The following is a 20,572-nucleotide window of genomic DNA, read 5'->3' as shown; positions in this document are numbered from 1 at the left end:
AAAACAAACATTTTTCCTCTTTGATATATTTATATGTTCCCCAAACAGGTAATATATTATTCCAGCAATGAAAATAAAGATATTCATATAAATGATATGGAATTAATTTCAGAGATAACTAACCCATATTTCACTTCTTTATATAATAATGTGCAAAAGAAATTAGAAAAAATTATTTGCAAAACATTTACGCCTTTTTAAGAAAGAAAAACTAAACATAAAGACAAACATCACAAAAATCGTGATAACCAAACCATTTTCAACATTAATTGAAACAGACGTTTAAAAAAAACAAATTGTTATAACACCCTATTTATAATAATATAATACAAGAAGCAGCCCTTCACTCATAAATCCATATCCACTCGAATGAAGTATTGTTGTTATTCCAATAAGATTAATTGTTATCAGACACACATAACCATAGGGTTATCACAATCGATAAAAAAGAAAGCAGTGCTTCCAATCGGATTCGAACCGATGATCTCCACATTACTAGTGTGGCGCCTTACCAACTTGGCCATAGAAGCTCCTGAATGTTACTTTTTGCTGTAATATGATGTGATCAGAGTTTTGTGTTATTCGGGGAAGCGCTAGAAATATCAAACGGATAATCTATTAATAATCGAGACAGTAATTGATACAATCGGTAATGCAATTATTAATAGATTATCCGTTTGATATTTCTAGCGCTTCCCCGAATAACACAAAACTCTGATCACATCATATTACAACAGAGGTGTTGTAGCATTAAATTGTCAGATTCTTTATGTATTCCAGGGAAGTGCAAATAATATTTATAGTTATTCAAATAATCGAGACAGTAATCAACTATAGTCGATAATATAATTACTAAAATGGTCTTATATATTGAGCGGCTTTTAATGAGCTAATATATTTATTCGAAGTTACTTGACTTGTTACTTGCTTGTTGTTCTATTTTGTTATACATAATATATAAGTTATTTACAAGAAACGGTTATGGAAGATGATCTTTTATCTCCAGAGAACGTTGTCCTTTTATATGTTTTCTGGAGCTCGATCGATTATTCAGATTAGTACATTAATGACTTGACTGATTCAAACCCTAAAATTTATTACATTAATTTAGGTGCACTAGTGGATTAGAACTGCACCCCAATTCTCTAATCATGGTAATTAGTAATACACGTGGGACTTATTAAAACAATAGGTAAATTCTAGATTTGCCAAAATCTTATGTAATCTAATCATTTTATTATGCAGCATCTAATTTTGTAGCACGTGTATAGCTTATTAAAACAATAAATAGTTCTAGATTCATTCAAGATCTTATATAATCTTGATGGTAATAACCATTCTATTCTACTAAAAACGTAACTAGTCCTGTTCCTCGTGGCCCAATGGTCACGGCGTCTGGCTACGAACCAGAAGACTCCAGGTTCGAGTCCTGGCGGGGAAGGCTTTATTTTTTCGTTGCGCGTAGCATTTAAGAAATAACAAATAGGTGTTAAAATTTTTATGGATATAAAAGACGAACGTCAGATATGCAATAGAAGGGAACAAAACAACAACCAAAGAAACCAAAGTTAAAGAATGGTACCAACCAGCAAAGAAATAGCAGCACTTACTGTTGATTTTTTATCTACTGTTATCGATAAACAGGAAGTCTCAAATGACAACTGTGATTCCTTGAATGTTGCCATCGATTGTATCACAGATGTTTTTGATTTTGACAGAGATTCTATTAAATCTGTTATCGGTGAAAAATTCAATGGTAACGGTTTGAAACAAATCTTAACTAAAACTATAGAAGAATATGCCAATGAAGATAACAATGAAGACGTTAAAGTTAACATCCCTAAAGATGATGCTGAAATCAAAGCCAAGGCTGAAGCGTTGAAATTAGAAGGAAATAAGGCTATTACTGAAAAGAAATTTGAATTAGCTATTGAAAAATACACTGAAGCAATCAAAGTACTTCCAACAAATGCTGTATACTATGCCAACAGAGCTGCTGCTTATACAAATTTACAAAAATATGATGAAGCTGTAGAGGATGCCACTGCTGCAATCAAGATCGATCCTAACTATTCTAAAGGTTATTCCAGGTTAGCCTACGCCAAATATGTTCAAGATAAACCTGAGGAAGCATTAGAAGCTTACAAAAAGGTTTTAGAAATAGAAGGGGATAATGCAACTGAAGTGATGAAGAGAGGATATGAAACCGCTAAGAAGAAGGTCGAAGAGACATTGAACCAAAAAAGCAACACTGAAAATTCTGATGTTTCACCAGTTACAAAAGCGACACAAGATGATCAGACAACTAGTTCTACTTCCACAGCAACCCCAGACTTTTCATCAATGTTTGGAAATGGCGGTTCAGGTAATACGCCTGACTTTGCTTCTATGCTAGGTGGAGGCTTAGGTGGAGGTTTAGGTGCTTTGCTAAATAATCCTCAAGTTATGCAAGCAGCTCAATCTATGATGCAAGATCCAAATGCAATGCAAAAAATGCAATCTATGATGCAAAATCCAGCTATACAACAAATGGCTCAAAATTTTGCTAGTGGTAACACCAGTTTAAATGATTTAATGAACAACCCAGATATTCAAAACATGGCTTCTAATTTATTTGGGGGAGCTGCTTCTGGTAACTCAAGTAACAAGAAATAAAAGACAAAATAAAAATATATAAATATATTTTATTTAATACATATATCTTTTTCTTCGTATCAACATAATATTTTATATACAATTGAATAAAATATCTATAATTTAAAATATCATGCTAACAAACTGATAGTATGAGGTACACTTGTTATAGCATACTTACATTTCTAAATTTGCAGTAATTTCTATTTTCTTTCCAGAGTTTGCAAATTTTGTTTCATCAATTTAATATTGAATCCCCCCCATAACTTTATAATACCGAACTTAAAAAATGCCGATTTAAAGCGGACAAACTTGCTGAGCTCTTCTGCTAACTGTTCATATTCTCTTCTTATTTTTTCGCTATCATTCTTTAAGATTTTATTGACCTTTAGAAGATGTTCATTTATTTGTCTATCACTACTTGACTTTGTCTTTTCAAATATACTACCAATAATATTTGTAAACATATTAGTATTCACTTTAACATCTGTTTTTATAATTTCATCGTGTTCATTTTCTGAATTCATCAGCTTTTCCAGTTCTGGACCACACTGTTTTAAGGACAAAAATTCCCTATATAGTCTCCACCATCCTGAAATTTTGAGATCTAAAAATTCGGTAATGTGACGAATGAGTTTCATAATACAAACTTCCATAAATTCTAGGTTTTGTAACAGTAAATTAAGTCCTCCAATTCCGTAATATGTAACTTCTTTCCTTGAATAATTTAATTCTTGTTTTACTGCCATGTTTGCATAAAATTTACACGACATTAGCTTAAGCATGTTCTTAGACTCTATAATATCAGTGGTTTTAAATTTTAAAAATACAACTAGGCTCTTCAAAGCTATATATTTTGGAACCAAAATTTTCAACTCTTCTAAATTAAAATTTAAAAAATTCTGCATAGTATATACCTCTTCTGGTTCTAATAATTTTGAATTGAATGATAATTGAGACTTATTATAACAATTTATAATGGTAGTATCAGTGGTAACTATGGACATACTATTTTCTTTTCGTATCCATTCAGATAAGGTTAATTCATCTTTAAAAATATCCGATACAGACAAAATATTTATGTGGATCAATGAATCTAAACATAACGTCATCCATGACAAAATAGTTTCTCTTTCCTGTACCTTAATCCATCTCAAACTATTTTTTTGAATAGAGTACATCAGCTTATCTATTTTCATTAGAAGTTCTTTTAACGGTAAAAATGTCAAAGAATATTTTTTCTGAATAATTTTGAAAAGATTTCTAATTAATCGAAGATTCACATCAAATGTTTTATAGAAATTATTTGAATTCATATGTGAACTACTGACCGTAAGTTTTACTGAATAACTTGAATTATTATGTGTTTTTAAAGAATGTACATATATATGCTTAAAGATAGACTTTTTCTTCAATGCATAAACACCTAATAATTCAATTATAATTTCATTTTGTGCAAAATCAAAACAATGTAACCCACTATATTTAATTTTCTTATCGAAATCTATTCTTGGGTCTTGTAATATTGCTTCAACATTTGATACCCTGTCATATTTAACGTATACCATCAGTGGTGTCATTCCCTTATTATTACATCTATTAATTTCATTACCGTCAGCCAAATTCAATAAAATGGATATATTGCTTTTCATAATATGCAATAAACTATTACCTTTAGAATCAATATGCTCTGACACAAGAAACAATCGATCTTTTGTCTCTTTGTACCAATAATTTGCAAACTTTAGTGCCATTGATACCATTAAATCATAATTTATTTGATCATAACAACGAAATATAGTAAATAAGGGTGTTTGGTTCATATTATCTTTTAAATCCCACTCAATATACTGACCAATTTTCTCTAGAATATCTATTTGACCATTAAGGTAATGTGCTACAATTCTGCCGTCTTTATCTCTTCGTTTAAAATATGTTACCAATTCTTCAAAGGAACAGTTATTTAGAAAGATATCCACTAAAACCAAAGCAATTGTATCATTTGAATATTTTAAACACTGAATCAATAAAGTTGATCCATCAATAGTCTCATCATCTAACAGATCTTCTAAGGGAAAACATTTTTCAAAAAGTTTGTTTGATAAGAGTTCTATAATTATATCATTTTGATGATACTGTATGCAATATGAAAGAATAGATTGTCCATTAGCAGATCTGTATCTGAGACAATCTTTAAAAGTGATTAAAAACTCAGTTATATTGTTAGAACCATCTGTGAACGTAATTGTTCCAGTAATACATTCTATAAAATGTTCAAGTTTAATATCTTGCTGTTGTAGCTTCCTTAGTCTTTTTGTGTCTTTATTTAACAATGAATCCAAATATTTGATAGATGCTTCTAAAGTTGATATTGAATAACCCAACAAACCAAATTTAATATTATTTTCGTCATCAAAAAAATTTTGAAGATAAAATAAGTTGCATTTCACATCATGCAAATTATATTTATTTACAATTAGAACAAACAAGTTAATCAATGTATCGGCATCAATACATATATTTTCCTTATTTGACGAAGTGATTGGTTTTGACAATGATTGTAACGTTTCAACTAATATCTGGCATTTCTTAAAGTGTGACTTATATGAAAAAAATTTGTTCCAGACAGTAATAGCCCTTGAAATATTCTTCTCTAATTGAACAATATCAGATAATCTAAATGATACAAAATTTGACTTGTAAAGATCAGTTTGCAATTGATCTAGAGATAAATAATTTAGATGATACTCAGTATCATCATTATTAAGTACTGACAAATATTGTACCTTTAATTTTATAATGTTCCATATGTAGTCATATAATTGTAGTTCGAAATAACTTTTGATTTGTAATTTTAAATTATCAATTACTTTAAAAATCGGATTATCTTTTATTAAAAGATAAAAACCATTGACCATTAAATTAAAATTTGTTATAAATAAATCGTCTTGACATTGATGTGAATTTTTATATTCTATTAAAAAATTATTTAAATAATCTAACCATTGAGGGTTTAAAAGAAGAACCTTTTCAAACGAGGGTATATCATTCAATAAAAAGGAAGAAGAAGAAGAAGGAAGGGCAAGGGAGGAAGAAGAATTTTTATGATCATGAGTGATATCAAAGCATTGTAAATTATGCTTAAATATTAAATTATTTAAACTATAATCCAATATAGGCTGATCAATATAAATCAAAAGGAATTTTCTATAACCATTATTGTTATTATTATGAAAATAGTTATTAAAATTAATCAAAATGTCAAATTTTAATATATGATACTTTTGTTTTGTACCAAATCCATTATTTGTAAATAAATAAGGGCGATGTTGATTAATTATGATACTTTTACCATGTATAGTTCGAACACAAAATGCCTTATTATTCCTAACATTAACATTAATATTAATATTCCCCTTAGAAAACACAATATGGTTTGATACAAAATCAATATTAGAATAACATAAATCTCTTAAAGTACAGTTTTTAGCGGTGTCAAATTTTAATAATAAAATATCTGTTGGTGGTACAATGACAATAAAATCATCCAAGCTTTTCAATTTGTTGTAGAGTTTCTTTAACAATGAATTGTCTATATCAGGACAATTAAAAATAGAATCAATTAATGGATTCAATAGTTTGGGTAGATAATAACAGGATATATCATTGTCACTATTACGATTACCAATCTGATGTGGATTCGACATAATAATGGACAAAGTTGGAATCACATAAGTAAAAATATCTAACTGAGTAATTTATGGAAATAAACAAATAAACAACTGATCAAACATATGTAAGGAAATAATCAATTCTTTATTACCGTATATGGCATCGGCCAACCAACCAAGCAACTAGATCTCCATTTATATATACTAATACATTATACGCTTATGCAAACCTTTGATATGTGTCGTATATCAATTTCGTTGGCTTGAAGATTCGTATAAAGGGAAAAACACAGGAAAAAAGAAGAGATTATACCAAATGTGAAATACTCGATTGAAATCATCAATTAATGAAGATGAGAAGAGATAAGATGAGATGCGAGCATAATAGAAGAAACTTTTATCACATATGGTATGTACATATACACACATATATATATTATTGAGAAAAAAAAAGAGGAAGAAAACTAGTATTGATCGATAGCACGTCGAGAGGGAGGACATTGGTTTAAGCATCAGTTATATATATAGTAATCTCTAAATTATTGCACTATACATAATATGGGTAAAGGAAAAGGTAAAAACAAACCAAATGATGATAGACCATCAAAAAGTAAGCATAGGGGTGCCAATGGTCACCATATAAGACAAAATAATAAACACATGGAGATAAAGCAATACGGACATTCAAAATCCAAACAATTATTTCCCGTCAAATTGGCAATGTGGGATTTTGACCATTGTGATCCAAAGAGGTGCAGTGGTAAGAAATTGGAAAGATTGGGTTTGATCACGTCTTTGAAAGTGGGGCAAAGGTTCCAAGGAATTGTTATATCTCCGAATGGTAAAAGTGTAGTCTGTCCAAATGATAGATCCATTGTAGAGAAATATGGTGCATCTGTCGTTGAGTGTTCTTGGGCAAGATTAGATGAAATCCCGTTTAATAAAATTGGTGGTAAACACGAAAGATTATTACCGTATCTAGTGGCTGCTAATCAAGTCAACTATGGTAGACCGTGGAGACTTAACTGTGTCGAGGCCATTGCTGCATGTTTTGCTATCATTGGTAGAATGGATTGGGCAAGTGACTTATTGTCGCATTTCTCTTGGGGTTTAGGCTTCCTTGAATTGAATAATGAGTTATTACAGATATATCAGAATTGTACTGATAGTGAATCGGTCAAAAAGGCAGAAGAAGAATGGTTATTAAAATTAAAGGAAGAAAACCAGAAAAGAAAACAAGAAGTGCAAAATACAGACATCTGGATGATGGGCAATGTTAATAGGAAGATGAACAGTCTCAATATAAGTGATGAAGAAGAAGAAGATGATGATAGATTTGAATCAATTTCTAAACCTGTTAAATACGACAACTTAGGTAATATCATTGAAGAACGTGAATGTGAAGTCGAGGAGGAGGAAGAAAAAGAGAGGGAGGAGGAATGGGAAATAAAATATGATTCTTTAGGTAATATTGTCACTTCATGAAACGAGACGGTTGCTTCAACAACTATTCACATAGATACACACACTAAACATCATTTAAGTACAAGTACCCAAGTGTACTACCCGTATATACAGACTGTACATTAATAGCAATGAATTAGGCATTCAAATCTAATACAGTTTCTCTCTCTTGTGGCTTTTATTAACTTCAAAAGAAAAAAAATAAAATAAAATAAAATAAAATAAAATTTCTTGGTTTTTTTGACTGTACAAATCCTAACTTGGTTGGTTGAGATTTTGATATTACTACTGAAGATGACGAAGATAATTGATAATGGGGTCAATGTTGAATATTGTTCTATAATTTTTCCCCCTACATTCTTCAATTCTTCCTTTGTTCTTATTACTCAAGGTTTCATATCCCCATAAATTAGACACGTAATGTTGAAAGGGTAAGTAAACTAAAATAAGATAGTCAAACAATCTAATCATATATATAAGATATAAGACTTACCATGGAAAAAGATAGTCAATTCAAAGGATTTGAACCAATCCATACAATATTTTATACAATATTTCATCCAACAGAAGGTTCGAAGGTGTGTTATGAATTTCCACCGAATAATTTACAAAATTCTAATATTAATTTCGATTCACTTAAAAATTATATTATACCAAAACCACAATTGTGTCACAGACTATTAACATTAAAGTATGCAAATTACAGAATTGTTTCATACCCAGTGGCCATCAATAATTCACTTTATGCAAGAAACTATTTTAGGTTTAATCTTGTCTTTGTTTTCCAATATGATTGTCAAACTTCACCATATGAATCCGCCATTATGAGATTGGGGAAAATGTTTAGATCGCTTGAAGAACAAAGACAAATATTATCCAGATCTGAACATGATCCTGCATTGTTTAAAAATGATAGCAATTTTAACTGCAATAACAATAATAACATCCACACCAATCACAGCAATATCAATAACTCTGATGAAAAATTATTGTCTATGCCCGATTTATTAATGAGAATATATCAAGATTTAAACAATTATTCTGAATGTTTGATACCAATAAATCAAGGTCATGCCATCGACTTGAAGATATTCCCTCTTTTAAAGACACCCAAAGCTGCGAATTTATCTGTTGAAGATGTACCAATGTTAATAGTTAACCTAGCCAAGATTATTGATTTGAATTGGGATCCTACTATGATTTCAATAATACCGTATATTACAGGCTTGAATAGTATTTTTACCATTTCGAAATTGAGTAATTGTGACCCAGGTCTTGTTATAGAATGTATTAAACATTTAATATATTATAAGTGTGTTATCATCATCGATATCTTTCAATTTAGTAACATTTATGCACCAACAAGTCTGATTAATACATTCTTAACAGATCCTACAATGGCCACAGAGTGTAGAAATTATGTCACCTTACCAAGAGACTCCCTTTTACATCAATTACCATTTAAAAATGATAAAGATGAAACTGGCCCTATCAAATTACATAAAAAAACACAATCTATATCTTCCTCTGTCAAGTCTTCATTATTTAAGACACAGAAAAATTTACATGATGACGATGAATCTACTTATTCATCCATGATTTATTCAAATATGGGTAAAATGAGATCAACTAGCACAATATCAAGTAGTGACGTTGGAACATTTAGATCTAGTTCCAAATTCGATTCAAATGGAAAATATATTTGTGTTTCCAAATCTATTTTATTTGATTTATATTGTTCTCTATCTCATAATACTACATTATCTACTTGGTATGAGACGAATTATGAGATTATCCATAGTAATTTTATTGATATAAGGAAGTTTATTCATTTTGGTATAATTAAAAAAATTATTTATAGAATTCAATCCTATCCAGTCATGGGGAAAAGAGATATTATATTTAATCAAGACAATAGAGACAATGATATGGGTTGGAATGTTCATGATCATGAAAATGAATCGAATAATAAAATTAAAGAAGCACAAGTATTTCTATCAACATCTGATATAAAATTTGATATGGGAGATAAAATACTGAATTCTATATATAAAAAATTGTCCAAAGTTTCTTTCCAAAAATCCAATACCAATTATAATATCGATAAGACTCTAAATCAGAAGAATACTTCAAATAGTAGCACTAATGAATCTTTGACATTGAACAAAGAAGAAAGGTTATTGCTACTCAAATCATTGGAAAATATCGAATCATTTGATAAAATTTGTACAAAATTAGGGAAGTCAAGACACACTATAGAACAGATTCTTCATGATATTGGAGACTATAGGGTTGTAAATTGTTGAATCATAACAGACTACTTAAAATGTTCAAGATCTGAATGACACTGGATATAATGGTATAACAAAGAGTAATATATTAGTACCTATAACTGTATATATATTAAGTATTCCGTATAGTTACAAATATAAGAAGGCGTAAAAAAATATCTTTTATATATTCGTTAAGCTGCTCATTAATTACATGTAGGTTAGTTAAATTGTCTTTGATTATTATTATTATTATTATTATTATTATTATTATTTATTTATTTAGTTAGTTAGTCAGTTAATTTCTTTACTTATAGTCACATTTATCTACTTATTCTTGGTATTTTTGAACTAGTAATTTCATTATTTTGATCATTGCTTTCTTTAAATAATCTTTTTTTTTGGACTAACAGATCGTGATCTCGGTATGAGAGATCCATTATAATCTGTATTTACTAATGATGTTGGTCTTAAAGGTACAGTAATTTGTAGCTCATTTTTTTGTTCTTGTAAATTATTAATACTTCTAAAAGTTTTAAGATTCTCAATATTCTTCCCACTGTTAATAATAATATTATCATCATCATTATTAATTAAATTCTCTACCTCTTCATGTATAATGGCCCGTATCTTTTTCTCCATACCTTGTATCATTCCTATGGATTTTTTCTTAAATTCAAAATCTTTTTGAACATTTTGATCTAATATATTAATATTGTTGTTAATAGTCTTGAAATTTTTATCAATTATTTTATCCTGATTAATCTTTTCAATAATATTCATATTTTGATCACTTAGAATATCTTGATTCTGAATCACTTTTATTGAATTATCTATTAAGCTTCTGGAATTCTGTATTACATTTGTCACTTGTTCAACATGTGTATTTAATTGATTCCAATATTTATTATTAATAGAATCTGATTTGTTTATTAACTCTATTGAATTTTGCCACTTATCAAAATAGGGCTTTAATTCTTTATTATCACATTCAAAGACACTCTTAGTGACATTGTCTACAGTAGAAGTTAACAAATTTCTATTATTGTTGAAATGTTCTATAATCATCGATTGTAATGATTGAATTAAATTATTTGATGATAACTCTAAAGTTCTTAAAGTATCTTCCACATGTTGATTAATCATATCATTCTCTAATGGAGTCTTATTATTAATTATATTATCCTTTATTAATAGCTGTTTATCGAGGAATTGTTTAAATGTGTTATTTTCTTCACTTAAATCTGATAATTTTTCTGCCATATCATTATAATATATTGTAGTCATATCTTTGATACTTGTTATATTATCGTTTATTTGATTGAAGATTGTTGGAGTTTCTTTTAATAAGTCATTAATACAAGAATTGTATAATGATACAGCTTTATCCTTTGTGTTTTGCAGTAATTGAATTACCTGATCCTTAATTGTTTGGATATTTGGACCAATATTATTAATACTTTTATTTGTTATCAATGTTTGATCTTTCTTTAATTGTGACATAATACTGTCTTCTAGAGAATGAAATTCCAAATCTAAAACCGATTCAATATTTGATTTTAGTTTAGTTTCTTTTTCTTTGATTTTATTAAAGTTTTGATTTAATTGAAGAAAGGATTTATTTAAATCTTCATAAGTGATTTTTAAATCGTTTAATTGGATATCTTTCTTATCATTCTGTTTTCTAATTTGAATCAATTGGTCTGATATAATTGTATTCTTGTCATTTTGTCTTTGTAATAATTCATTTACTCTTTTATTTTCATCTAATAGAGCAGTATTAGATCTCTCTAAATTAATATTATTTTGTTTTAATTCTTTAATTTCATTTCTATTCATTTCGATTTCATTCATTAAATTTTTATAATTTTCTTGTGACATATAAATCCCATCCTTTGATTTTGTAGACCATAAATCTGCTCTTAATTTAACTAATTCTTGTGTAATATCTTTTAATAACATATCTTTTACAATAAAGGATCCTAGGCGAGGTTTATTTTGAATATTTTTAGCTTTTGATGCATATTCCAATGTACTACAAGTCTCTTCTAACACCAATTTAGCAGGAGATATTGTAGCAATTAAAATAGTCTTTGTATTCCCACCCAATGAGTCTTGCAATAATCTAGTTAATTTGGATTCTCTAAAAGGAATATGAATATTTTTTGTTTTATTTTTTGTTATATTATTATTGTTATTATTATTATTAGTGTCCTTTTTTATATTATCATTATCATTATTGTTGTTATTATTATTTGTAGTAGTAGTATCTTCATCTTTTTTGTTTTCATTAATTTCAGATAAAGAATTAATGACTCTACCTAAAGTTAGAAGACTTTGATTAATTGAACCTGCTTCTTTAGCTCTTAAATTGATTGCACCAGATTTAGATATATTCTCAGAACCTGCCAAATCAACTAAATTTAGTTTTGATAATCTAAATAGTTGATCTTTAAATTTTTTATAGAGGGTAATAGTGAAAATTGTATGCGATCTTGAAGAAAAATCGTTCATTTTAGTAGAAGCCATTTGTCTTTGTTTTAATCCATTTTGTAAAAGTAATAAACCATCTTTAGCATTATTTATATGAAATTCTCTTAAATTTTGAATATATATTTCTGTAGTAGTTACATTATTATTATTATTATTAGTATTAGTATTGTTACAAGTCTTAGATTTTTCTAATGATATAGGCAAAGAACTTCTATTTGACATAGATTTTCTTGATCTTTTAAATTTATTATTTTTATCTCTCTTTAAATTTATGATATTATTGCTGCTGCTGCTGCTGTTGTTGTTGTTATTTCCATTATTATCAAATATTTTTAATTTTTTACTCGGCGGTATAATAGTATCATTTGAATTTGAACCAGTTGTATCGTATAATAAATCTTTTAATTCTTCATTATAAAGTTCTAAAAACGAACATTTGACAACATAGTCTATATCTTGTTTTGTACCTGTGCTATCATTAATGGTATTACTATGACTATTATTACAATTTAAAATATTTTTCTCATATTCTAATGTATCAAACAATCTACAAAGTATTCTTGGTATTATACCTGCAGATTCACTTAATTTTATGTTGTTACGTGATACAAATTTATCTTTTATAATAAAATTATTATTTTCGTCACCCGTCATGGTATAAGTTTTCCCCGTGGATGTCATACCATATACTAAAATAGTACAATTATAGCCTTTAATAAAATCATTAAATAACGGTATAATGATGTCATTAAATAGGGCTTCCTGTGAGACATTTGGACCAAAAACCTTATCAACCTTATATGTCTTCGAATTTAATTTTGCAGTTATACCTATATCATCAGTTGTATTAACAGAAACTTCATTAGGATAAGTTGATGCATGGTTGATAGAAGCGGTAGTGTTAGGAACAGAAACTATTACAGGACTTTTTGCATCAATTTCCCGTTTATTTCTACCTCTACATCTTACAGCGACAGTAATATTCATTGAACTCTCCGAGGTTGCCGTAGAAGAGGATAAAGAAGGATTATTATCCATATGAACCATTATCCAAAGTTGATAGGAAAGAATTTGCTAAAGAAAATAAATAAATAAATAAATAAACCAATAAATAAATAGTTTCCTGTTGTATTTATCTAAAATATATCAAAAAGAGAGGAGGAAAAACCCAAAACAAACAAACAAACAAACAAAAGGCTATTATGGTATTGAAAAGAGGTTAATAAGTAAATATATATATATAAATATGTTACCTTTTGGTTGATTGAAAGTATAGATGAGAATGAAATGTGGTGTCAAAAAGTCCTTTATCTTTCTTATAATTTCATTAATAATAATAATATTTGGTGTTTGTTTACATTTTGATCTTCTCAAGTAAAAAACAAAAACAAAAAAAAAAACACAAAAAAAAAATAATAAGATAAACACGAAAAAGAGCTTTTCTTTATTTCTTTTTACTCATACCCTAATTCTGGAAACTTTCAAACTCTGTCACAGATACATCCATACACCCATTGCTATGAATGTATTATTATTTATACAATAAGTTCATGTAATGTATATGTTTCCCTTCTATAAAAGAGAAGGAATAGTTGCATATATATATATGTATATACATATATATATATGCAACTATTCTTATTTCCTTTTTTCTTTTGAATTATTTTTGTTTTAGGGTATGTACCATGATATTACAAGAAAACAGGCCAAAGTGGAATATTCTCTATCAAACCCTATTAAACCTATCGATCTTTACAACAATTATTTATTCAGTATAATCACACAATACATATCTATGATGTTGGAAAAAGAGGACAGGCTAGGGTTTGACTTGTACTGTGTGTATGTTTTATTTTTTTTTATTTTTATTTTGTTTTATTCTGTTTTGTTTATTGATATTACAAGGAATAAGTGAGTGATTAAATGAAAAACAAAAAACAAAAGACAAAAACGCACCGGAAATTACTTCGGAAATAAATCCCGGTGGAGGAAATTCCGCTTTCCCGCCCATGACGGATTTCTGCTATTATTCTGGTTTTTTTTTTACCTTGCATAATAAAGATCGAGATAAGGGAAATTATTCTTTTTTTCTTTTCTTTTTTTTTATTTATTTTTTTTATTCCCCCGTTATATTGAAGGCACACGCACATTTATGTCCATTACCCATATATATCATCCATACTTACATGATTATATATATATATATATATAGGTCTTGCTATTATTACTTTACAATACAGAAATAATAACTGTCCAATCTTTTGTCCAGGATTTGTCCAGGATTTGTCCATTCTTTTTTTTTTTTTCTTTCTTTTAAGCATATCTAAGATAAATTTGAGGATTACATATATTCATAATATTATTCTTTTAATTTTTTTTCGTTGTTGTTTGTTGTTTATTGTTTGCCCAATATGTCATCATCTGCAATGCCATTCAGTTATTCAAATAGTACGCATATTAGGGGATGTTTGACATCCGATGGGATTAGAATTAAATCTCAATTCACTTACAATAACGACGACGATTCCTATTATGATGAAGATATCGCTGATCACAGCAATAATGGCAGTAGCACATTAATCTGTATTAGTCCTTGTGTAACTTTATCTAATACACTAAAACAAAAACAAAACTATAGTAATACTATTAGCAGCACCACTGCTACTAATACTAATAACATTAGTAATAATAGTAATAGTGGTAATAGTAGTGATAGCTGTAGCAATAATAATAGTAAAAAAATTTTAATACCTAATGAAACTATTATTCCATTCAGTAGAATTATTTATGCAAAATATATAGATGTTTATGACACTAATATTTCTGGTCTGAATATTAAAAATAAAAATAAAAATAAAAATAGTCCCAAAACAAAAAAAAATTATAAACAAACAAATAAATCTACAAATGTTGAAGAACAAACTTCTTTATTGAATCATTATCATCCTATTTCTAATACTACAACTATCACCACTACCACTACCCCAACAACTAAAAATAATGATAACAATAGCAATAGTATTAACAAAGATAATGTCAATATTCAAAATCAAAGTTTTGATAGCGACATTAATTTAAGTTCGACTTATGAATCATTAAATAGTAACAACAACAATAAGAACAACAAAAATAATACCACTGCTACTATCACCACTAATAACAATAATATTAACCAGATTTTTATTGAATTAACTTTTGTTTATCCAAAAGGTAAAGATGTTATACCGACAAAGCTTAAGTTATTAATGGATCCACTGCCTAATAATAATAATAATAATAATAATAATAAGAATGATATAACAACTAGTAATTTTGACATAGTTTCTCACATTATTGAAAAATCCTATCAAAATGTTCGTAAAGAAAAATCCATTCTAATCATAATTAATCCATATGGTGGGTCAGGTAAAGCTTTACAAAGATTTAACAAAAAAATTAAGCCAATACTCGATGCCTCCCCATTCATTAAATATGAAATTGCGTTTACTAAATATTACCAACATGCAATAGATATTGCAAGAGAAATAGATGTCGATTCTTTCGATACCATAGCATGTTGTTCTGGTGATGGGATCCCTAATGAGGTCATTAATGGATTATACCAAAGACCTGATAGAGCCCGTGCGTTCAACAAAATCTGTGTCACACAGCTACCTTGTGGCTCAGGGAATGCAATGAGTATATCTTGTCACTGGACAATGAATCCATCATACTCTACTCTGTGTCTTTTAAAATCTATCGAGTCTAGGATAGATGTAATGTGTTGTCAACAGCCTTCTTATGTAGATAAATATCCAAGATTATCCTTCTTATCACAGACTTTAGGTGTCATCGCTGAATCAGATATCAACACAGAATTTATCAGATGGATGGGCCCAGTCAGATTCGATATCGGTGTCGCATTCAATATTCTTAAATACAAAAAATATCCATGTGATCTTTACGTGAAGTATGCTACAAAAACCAAAAAACAATTGAATATCCACTATTTGCATAACAAATCTAAAAGACAAGTACTCATGTTTACTCCAAATACATCACAGGTCTCGATCACGGATAATTTGCCAACATCACAATCTGACAATATACACCAAGGGGATCAAACAGAATCACCTTTTGAAGAGAAAGATTTCCATTTGAAATATTCTATTAAAGACCAAATCCCTGATGATTGGGAAAAAATCGATTCTAACATTACTGATAACCTATCGATTTTTTACACTGGGAAAATGCCATATATGGCCAAGGATGTCAAATTCTTTCCTGCTGCATTGCCTGCTGATGGAACTATCGATATGATCCTAACGGACACAAGAACTCCTATCCATAAGATTACTCCTATTTTATTGTCACTAGATAAGGGGACACATGTCCATGAACCTGAGGTGATTCATTGGAAAGTATTGGCCTATAGATTAGTACCAAAAATTGATAATACCGTGATCTCTGTGGATGGTGAAAATTTTCCATTGGAACCATTACAAGTGGAAGTTATCCCAGGATTATTGAAAACCTTATTAAGAAATGGATCATATGTGGATACTGAATTTGATTCACAAATCAAATAACATATCCTACTCCTTCCTCTAAAAAATAAATAAAATACAAGTGCCAGGGATGTGAAATTATCACTATCATTTTCATAACAATTTACTATCAAATACAAAAAATACCTATTAAATTTTTATGAAAAGTAGGTGTTTTCATGAATCTACAAAAATTAACGATCTTTTAGATTACCATGGATCAATTGAACCTTTTTCTTTTTTTTTTTTCTTATTTAATAAAAATTTATCATGCATATATATATATTCATATATAATTATTATATCTAAATAAAATAAAATAAAATTAAATAAATAAATAAATAAATACATAATTAGATAAACCAACAAATAAAAAATATAATGAAAAATATAATATAAAAAAAGTGCTTACAATATAAAAATAATTTATTATCTAATATACTTTATACTTTATATCCACACCCCACTCTATTTTTGCAATACTATATATATATATATATAGACAAACTATTTTTTATCCTAATCCTCACCCTCTATCTTTCATTCACTAAACAGGTAAAACAATTTGTAAAGTTATACAAAATACAACCATAATAATTATAGTATACAAATAATAAATGTACAATCAAAAAAGACAAGCATATATATATGCATACATATTATTTAACTATTTGGATAAACTATCTTTTAAACTAACAATTCTGTTTAAAATAATCTTATCAGTCTTATTACTTTCAGAATCCAAAGTAAAATAACCAACTCTCATACCTTGGAATCTACAAACTTCGTTACTCTTGAAATCTTCTTTAACATAAAATTCGCTATTCTTAACTGTATCAGTCACCCATTTCTCAGTGTTTTCAATGACATCGTGGAAATTATGTTCAATGACAGAATTCTTGTAAACAATTTCACTGTCTGGATTAATATCAGATAGATAACCTTCTGGGACACTTGATGGGTTCTCAGATTTGAATAATTGATTGTAGACTCTTGTTTCATAGATGTTCACAGGTGAGTTGAATTTCTTGGACACTGGAACCCATTGGATGAAAGTCTTTGGTTTAATCTTCACATCTTTATTATATTTAACATGCAATCTTGTAATCTTTCCATTAGTGTCCTTTTCCATACTAACATAAGATACTGTAAATGGAACTTTAATTAAACCAACAGCCTGTTCTGGTGTTAATCTAAAGAATTCTTTATCATCTACATTTTCACTGAAGTCCGCTCCTTCAATATAGAATCTATTAGTGAATGGAACAACTCTATCACCAAATTCAGGAGCACCAGCCTTATATGGAATCTTAACTTCTTCCAAGTAATCATCATCCAAGTTATCAACAACAACCTCAATAGGATCTAAGACGAACATTAGTCTTGGTGTCATGTCTTCTAAATATTTTCTAACAGCACTTTCAAATCTGATAACTTGAATATTTGTAGTACTTGTGGTGACACCTAAGGTGTTAATAAATGAAAGAATTGCACCTGGTGGAACACCGCGTCTACGAATAGCTTCTAGAGTGAATAATCTTGGATCATTCCAACCACGAACATACTTTTGATCAACAAGTTTAGCAATTTTTCTCTTTGATAAAACAGTACCAGTAATGTTTAAACGACCATATTCTCTTTGAGCAGGTCTAAAGACATGAACTCTATCACATAACCATTCATAGGATTCACGAGACAAATAGAATTCTGTAGTACATAAGGAATGTGTGATATTTTCAAAAGAATCAACCAAACAGTGAGTGAAATCATATGTTGGATAAATCTTCCATTTATCACCAGTTCTTGGATGTGGAGCATTTAAAACACGATAAGCAATCAAATCCCACATTTGTGGATTTGGTGAAGTGAAATCTTGTTTCATTCTTAAAATAGCCTCACCAGGTTTATAATGACCCTCTTTCATTAATCTGAATTGTTCCAAGTTATGTTCGACAGATTGATCACGATGAACACAACCAAATCTTTCACCACCTGGTGTACCGTCTTCCTTAATACCACGACCACGTTTGATTTCTTCAGCAGTACAATGACACACGTAACCATAGCCATTCTTAATCAATACTTCTGCTAAATCGTACAATCTGTCGAAGTAATCACTTGAATAAGTGATTTTCCATGGTTTGAAACCTAACCAAGAGACCATTCTTTTAATTGACTCGAAATATTCTGGAGCTTCTGCTTCAGGATTTGTATCATCAAATCTTAGGTAACAAAGGCCATCGTGGTATTTAGCATAACCAAAATTGACCATAATAGCTTTGGAATGACCAATGTGCAAATAACCATTTGGTTCAGGTGGGAATCTAGTTCTAACTTTACCACCGGTAACACGTAGATGCTCCTTCATCAATTCAGGGTAAGCTTGAGGATTTTCACCAACCTTATGTAAATCACCAAGAAAACCCTCGTTAAACATGGTACGCTTAGGAACAGAATCACCTGCTGTATCCTTATTTTGCTTTGTTTTATTATTATTGTTATTCTTGTTCTTAGAAGAACCCTTTTGTGGCTTCTTAACTAAGTCTCTTTCATCCTTTGGACCTAATAATTGTAAAACTTGCTTATCAATAATTGGTTTAAATAATTTTGGGTCTGCCCATTTTAATTCAGGTAAATTTTTGATTGCTGCAAATAATTTTGGTACAATCTTGTATCTTTCATTTAGAATGGTATCTTTATTTTCATTGAAATACAACTCAACTTGATCGTTTATTTCCTTTTCAGTAACTATAACACCAACACCAGATTCTTTATTCATTTCTTCAACAGTCGGGGTTTGATTATTTGAAACTGATTGAGAAATATATTTAAAAGCAGATTCAACTTGTAAATTTGTCTTTAATTGACCATTTTGAATAGCATGAACAATCCATTCAGAATTTGGTAAATCGTTACCTTTTAAAAGAGATGCTAAATTATGGATCAAAGAACGTGATTGTTTATTAAGTGGTGATAAATTAGAATCTAATTGATTCAATAATAAAGACAACGAGCTGGTCACCTTTTTATTCTTCAAAATTTCTTTAATCTTAGAATCTTCAAATCCAAATTGTTGAAATTGTTCTGTTAAGTCCTCCATTTTTTCACTTTTATCCTTTTGTTTTTTTCTTTTCCCTTCACAACTTTGAGCCAATCAGCCAATCAACCAAATTACTCGATTGACCTTTACTTATGTATTTAATCGTTTAAATATTTTTCTTTTCTATATTTTGACTCTCTTTATCTTTTTATCTCTAGCTCAATCTTCAAATACTTGTACAAGTATTTTTAATATCATCTCTATATCTTTTACATTACAATTTATCTACAATTTAATCAATTTTACCTGAAAAAAAAATAAGAGGAAATCACAAACAAAAAGAAAATTGAAATTGAAATTGAAAATTGAAATTAAAAGCAAAAAGATTACCCGCACATAGAATTAAAAAGGTAATATTATTACACGTGACATTCACATGCCAGTTTTAAACCTTCTGTTCAACATTCAAATATA

General features: G+C 28.8%; 7 protein-coding genes and 2 non-coding genes across 9 annotated transcripts; 5 read left to right on the top strand and 4 right to left on the bottom strand.

Annotated features, from left to right (window-relative positions):
- Window positions 1-456: 456 nt before the first annotated feature.
- On the bottom strand, window positions 457-530 carry PWA37_001233. Its single transcript has one exon. It is a non-coding gene; the product is annotated as a tRNA-Thr (tRNA).
- An 838-nt stretch (window positions 531-1,368) lies between these two features.
- PWA37_001232 lies at window positions 1,369-1,441 on the top strand. Its single transcript has one exon. It is a non-coding gene; the product is annotated as a tRNA-Arg (tRNA).
- A 134-nt stretch (window positions 1,442-1,575) lies between these two features.
- SGT2 (Sgt2p) lies at window positions 1,576-2,655 on the top strand (the record flags this gene model as incomplete). The annotated part of the gene is made up of 1 exon (XM_064857872.1): window positions 1,576-2,655. The coding sequence occupies one exon, from the start codon at window positions 1,576-1,578 to the stop codon at window positions 2,653-2,655; it is 1,080 nt and encodes a 359-aa protein (XP_064715232.1).
- Window positions 2,656-2,837: 182 nt separating this feature from the next.
- PWA37_001230 (uncharacterized protein) lies at window positions 2,838-6,341 on the bottom strand (the record flags this gene model as incomplete). The annotated part of the gene is made up of 1 exon (XM_064857871.1): window positions 2,838-6,341. One exon carries the CDS (start codon window positions 6,339-6,341, stop codon window positions 2,838-2,840), a length of 3,504 nt encoding a protein of 1,167 aa, XP_064715231.1.
- A 522-nt stretch (window positions 6,342-6,863) lies between these two features.
- On the top strand, window positions 6,864-7,790 carry TSR3 (ribosome biogenesis protein TSR3; the record flags this gene model as incomplete). The annotated part of the gene is made up of 1 exon (XM_064857870.1): window positions 6,864-7,790. One exon carries the CDS (start codon window positions 6,864-6,866, stop codon window positions 7,788-7,790), a length of 927 nt encoding a protein of 308 aa, XP_064715230.1.
- A 473-nt stretch (window positions 7,791-8,263) lies between these two features.
- Window positions 8,264-10,075, top strand: NPR2 (nitrogen permease regulating protein NPR2; the record flags this gene model as incomplete). Its single annotated transcript, XM_064857869.1, has 1 exon — window positions 8,264-10,075. The coding sequence occupies one exon, from the start codon at window positions 8,264-8,266 to the stop codon at window positions 10,073-10,075; it is 1,812 nt and encodes a 603-aa protein (XP_064715229.1).
- Window positions 10,076-10,423: 348 nt separating this feature from the next.
- CIN8 (kinesin motor protein CIN8) lies at window positions 10,424-13,579 on the bottom strand (the record flags this gene model as incomplete). The annotated part of the gene is made up of 1 exon (XM_064857868.1): window positions 10,424-13,579. One exon carries the CDS (start codon window positions 13,577-13,579, stop codon window positions 10,424-10,426), a length of 3,156 nt encoding a protein of 1,051 aa, XP_064715228.1.
- Window positions 13,580-14,943: 1,364 nt separating this feature from the next.
- LCB4 (sphinganine kinase LCB4) lies at window positions 14,944-17,100 on the top strand (the record flags this gene model as incomplete). Its single annotated transcript, XM_064857867.1, has 1 exon — window positions 14,944-17,100. One exon carries the CDS (start codon window positions 14,944-14,946, stop codon window positions 17,098-17,100), a length of 2,157 nt encoding a protein of 718 aa, XP_064715227.1.
- Window positions 17,101-17,725: 625 nt separating this feature from the next.
- GLN4 (glutamine--tRNA ligase) lies at window positions 17,726-20,158 on the bottom strand (the record flags this gene model as incomplete). Its single annotated transcript, XM_064857866.1, has 1 exon — window positions 17,726-20,158. The coding sequence occupies one exon, from the start codon at window positions 20,156-20,158 to the stop codon at window positions 17,726-17,728; it is 2,433 nt and encodes an 810-aa protein (XP_064715226.1).
- Window positions 20,159-20,572: the final 414 nt, after the last annotated feature.

This window comes from Arxiozyma heterogenica, assembly GCF_036370985.1.
Source record: "Arxiozyma heterogenica strain weizmannii chromosome Unknown scaffold_16, whole genome shotgun sequence".
NCBI lineage: Eukaryota > Fungi > Ascomycota > Saccharomycetes > Saccharomycetales > Saccharomycetaceae > Arxiozyma > Arxiozyma heterogenica.
This window is presented reverse-complemented; position numbering and strand designations above follow the sequence as displayed.